At 39.3% G+C, this 4,822-nt stretch overlaps 1 protein-coding gene across 1 annotated transcript; it reads right to left on the bottom strand.

The window, feature by feature from the left end:
• Positions 1-295: 295 nt before the first annotated feature.
• On the bottom strand, positions 296-1,048 carry LOC111412611 (uncharacterized protein PB18E9.04c-like). Its single transcript, XM_023043549.1, has one exon. The coding sequence runs from the start codon at positions 1,046-1,048 to the stop codon at positions 296-298; it is 753 nt and encodes a 250-aa protein (XP_022899317.1).
• Positions 1,049-4,822: the final 3,774 nt, after the last annotated feature.

Below are 4,822 nucleotides of genomic sequence, written 5' to 3'. Positions count from 1 at the left end.
ATCAAATAGATAGCACGCGCTAGTCTGGGACCCTCAACTCTAACGTGAAGAAACTGGGGATGATCAACAATAACAGTAACATTAGTCCTCGAATTCCAGAAAAACCAGATCTTATTCGATTCATTTTGAGCTCCCATGTCGAAGCGCAGATAGCGTCGTGTATATGCAAAATTCTGCCGCAGAACAAAAGGCTCCAATAGAACTAGAAGATAAACCTGATGAAGCTGTATAAGTTTCTTCAGGCGCCGACTAGTAGCTACACTAGCTACACCTCTCACATTCCAAATGATGGCATTCATAGGGAAGGAGAATGTGAGGAGGTATCATGTGACTGACTCCGAGTGATCCTTCTGCTCGGATGTGGAGTATCAGTAGCCCGTGGGTGTCTCTTCCGAACAACTGGGATAAATCCATCTTCCTCTGTCCTCTCATCCAAACCCACCAAGTCATCAGAAGAAGATCTTCGAAAAGGTCCCTGCTGGTGAACCTCAATCTGAGGTGAGCCCTCTGTGTCTGAATGCGCTGACTGCAAAGATGGAATAGATGCCTCCACATTCTGATGACAAACAGGAGGAGAAGAAGTGGAAATAGGTGCCTGAGCCCTACCCGGTGTCGGGCCTAGAATGTAAGAAGCTCTGCTGACTGTGTCTGCTGTAGAATTCTGTGTCTGTGGCCTCTTTAACATCTCATCCAACATAGGATCATAAAATGGAGTGATAGGTGGACTGATAGCCTGAGCAGGAGCTGAAGGAGTGGTAGATGTAACTGGATCTACAACACTGATAACTGGTAAGGCTGTAGCAGAGGGAGGAGCAATTGGAGGAACAGATGGCTGGGTCTGAGCATGTGAGCTAGTGCCAGTAGGTAATGGGACTGATGTGATGACAGTGGACACAGAAAGCGGAATCTGAACTCTAGATGTGCTAGCATCGTGTTGCCTCTTCTGATCTCTCTGAACTGGAATCCATCGCTTAGGAGGCTCAATAAGGACCTCCTTTCCTTTACCCTTATCCAACTTGGCAGCGTTGTTCATTTTTAGAGCCTTCATCGCCTCATATTCGGCCCTCAACTTCTTTATTTCTTCCTCGATAGTGGCCAACTTATCTACCCAGGCCTTATTCCTCGTTTAAATGTCAGTCAAAGCTACCTAACATTTGGGGGCCAAGCTAAAGGCCCTGCTTCCGGTGGCAGCATCTCCATCACCGTTGGGGCTATCATCTCATCTTGCCCCACTAAAAATCTCCCAAACTTTTTGGGTGTCCATTCTTTTTGTGCCTTCTCAGTAGCCCAAATTTCATTGAAAGCAAGTCACTGCTATGAACTAGTTTTCTCTTTTTATGGGACTCCTTAACGATTTTTGCCTTTCCCTTGCCATATCAGTGTTAGAGACTACCTCCCCTCCGTTTTTCTCTACGTGGTCCTTGCTAAAGCACTCTAGCTTGTCTCACACATGCTTTGCACCCCCGAATAAAGGCTTCAAGGCCTTGGCACCTACGGTCAATGGCCTTGAGAATCGAGGACATGTCAGGAGTGAGATACTCTTTCTTTTTAAACTTATCTACAAGCAGTGTTGAAGGTTTGGGATTAAAACAAGAATGAGGACTTAGTGCTTACCCTTTGAGGCCATCAAGCTGAAGTCAAAGAAATATCTACTTCGGTTGATTAAGTGATCGAAGTGTAGAATTCAAAAAGGACGCTTATAAATGTCCTCAATCACGTCCCACTCTGCCTGTGGAGTTCAAAGCGAGATTTGGAGTCTGCAAAAAGAATGAGTTAGATAAAGTTAAATAAAATGATGCAAATGGAGTCATTCACGTGTGTAGAAGTACTAGGTCGATACTGTATAGGCTGGGCTCGTGTCTTCCTCAACAATCTACTGCCTACCTCGTACCCAGAACCAAGACTTCTTCCTACTCTTTATGGAGAAAGGCAGACACACTACAAAAGGGTCGTGAGCTCCCAAAGGGGTTATGTAATACCACCCATTCGATTCATCTTTCCTATGTACCCGGGGTTGGAAAATTGTTTTGGAGACATGCAGCGGCATGTCCTCACCCAAAGGTACCTCCTTCTAAAGGAAAAAGGCTTTCACCAACTGGTTCCACCCGTTCGGCAAAACCTGGGTAGAAGCTAACATAAAGCTCTTTAGCATCCTCCTAAAAAAAAGGGTGCAAGGGCAGACACATTCTTACCTTGAACAGGAACTTACTCACAGCCACGTATCGTGGCCTTAGAAAACAGGCTCGCTCGTTGCCTTCGAAAACTAAGAGCCCTATGTCATGCAGTATGCAATATTTCTCCCTAAGTTCGATGATTTTTTTTGGAGGTCATAGTAGAAAGGATTTTGACAATTATCCAATCTGCCTCATAGTCTATGTGACCTTCACTCATAGCCCAGCACCCCCTTTCGACCCCCGGGCAGAGCGTCCTTTCCGACCCTAGCAATTGTGACATTATCGCTAACAGATTCGGGAGCCATTGAAGATAAAGAGATATCGAGGATGATTGCAAAGAAAATAATCCAACAGAAAACTACTTGAACAAAAAGAAGATCTAGGGACAATCGTTGGAAAAGAGGAGATGCTGAAAATACTTACAATGCATGGAGAGTTTGAAGAATTTTTTGCAATGTAAAAACCGTAACAATGGCATTCTCTCGACTTTTATACCGAATGAAAATGAATCCCAGTCGTTGGATCAAAGTCCATCCAAATTTGGGACGTCCATCCTAAGATTAATTTGAGGCATTAAATTCAAATGATTTTTGTTATCGATGCCTCAGATTTCGGCGTGATTCTCACGCATCAGCCTTGCGTGCCTATTTCGTATTTCAAAATCATGCTATCGTTGCACATTTACTATGATGGCTATATGTGTATTGGAAATCGAAGTGCCTCCTTTATTTTTTCTTGGTAATGGGCAAAACTGTCATATCATTGGCACCACTTTCGAGGGCAATCATTGCAAATAAAATTAACCTTGATAGTTTAATTCTCTCACCGCTTTAGCTTTAAAATTACTCGAGTCCTTAGCATTTTTAGCTCTTTGTGCCCCGGCTTGAAATAAAATTCAGTTATATCATAAACAAGGAAGCCATGGGAGTTCATCCCTCATCCCTTCCTAGCTCCAAAACTAATTTCAGCAATAATATGGCTAAACCATCTTGGTGGTTCAATAATCACCCGCCTCAATCCAAGACCGAGTCCACACAATAGTGATTGGTTTATTTCTGAAGTCCATGCATGATATAAATAAACCATGCATAGACTTGGTGGACTATTGTTATACCTCACCACATGTGGCACTGAGACCAAGACCCTCTTATTCACATGTAGGATTGGCAATGGGTTGAGCCGAGCCGGCTCGGCCTTTAATGCCACGAGCTCGGCTCGTGCTCGTGGGCCGAGCCAAGCTTCGGCTCGTGGGCTCGCCTAATTTTTTTATTTTTTTATTATATAAAATAAAGAATAGAGTTTTAAAAATAAAAAGTGTTAAAAAATACAAATAATTTAACGAAAACAAGTTTTTATTTTTTTTATTTATATCATATTGTAATTTGTAATACTTTTTATAAAGTATAAAATATTTATATAATGAAAACGAATTATTTTTTGAAATACTTTTACCAAAAATATATTTTTTGATTTCTTTTTAAAGTTAATAAAGAATAGAGTTTTAAAAATAAAAAGTGTTAAAAAATACAAATAATTTAACGAAAACAAGTTTTTATTTCTTTTATTTATATCATATTGTAATTTGTAATACTTTTTATTTTATATAATGAAAATGAATTATTTTTTGAAACACATTTACAAAAAATATATTTTTTTGATTTCTTTTTAAAGTTAATAAAAGTAAATCCTCTTCCTTTATCCGGGCTTGGGATCGGCTACATCAATTTTAAGTAGGCGGAGTTAAAAATTGTACATGAACAACTTGTTGTAATGTGTACAATTTTTTAAAGAAAATTAAATTTAACGATTAAAAAATAAAAAAAATTTGATTAATATAATTAAATCAAATATCGCTTACCTGACGACATGCAATTTCAGCGTATTTATCTTGTAGTCGAAAATGAGCATCCTGCCAATCCTTCACACACATTAACGCTTCCAAAACATCTTCTTTCAGTCGACTCCTGACATCAGTCAAAACCATTTTACCTGCACTAAAAGTAGACTCTGAAACAACAGTGCTAACCGGAGGTGTCAATAGATCTTTCGCAATTGCAGAAATAATTGGCCAACGTCTTTCATACTTTCGCCAGAATTCAATTACTTCTTCTAAAGTTTTTTTAATTGTTCTGTCTATTGGCATATTATGATTAAAATAATCAATTAATTCGGCAGGCATCGCATTTTGAGTTTCGGCCGATGTTTGATGAGATGCAGATGTAGACGACATGGCACTAGATGAACACATTGCAGTTGCATCATATCTAAATGTATGAATGCCCTGAAATAAATTCATTATTTCCGCAGCATCTTCTTCAGTTTCAGCAGAAGGAGTAGGTGCAGCAGAGGGTATCCGACTAACATTTGTACCCACTCTTTCCACATATAAATCATACATTCCACATAATGTTTGCTCTAAATTCTTATAGGTAATAGGTGTATCAAGTATTAAAGCTTTATTGATTTGATCAATTACGTATTTAGTTCCCAAAATATTATATCGGGGGTCCATTGTGCATGCTAAAGGAAATAACATAGGCAGTTCTTCCCAATATTTTCTAAACTTTAATTCCATAGCAATTAAAATTTCACTCAAAAGCAGGATCATTTTTATATTTATGGAATGTTCTTGCAATTATATAAAGGCG

The sequence above is a fragment of the Olea europaea genome, chromosome 16 (genome assembly GCF_002742605.1).
Source record: "Olea europaea var. sylvestris chromosome 16, O_europaea_v1, whole genome shotgun sequence".
Classification (NCBI taxonomy): domain Eukaryota; kingdom Viridiplantae; phylum Streptophyta; class Magnoliopsida; order Lamiales; family Oleaceae; genus Olea; species Olea europaea.
This window is presented reverse-complemented; position numbering and strand designations above follow the sequence as displayed.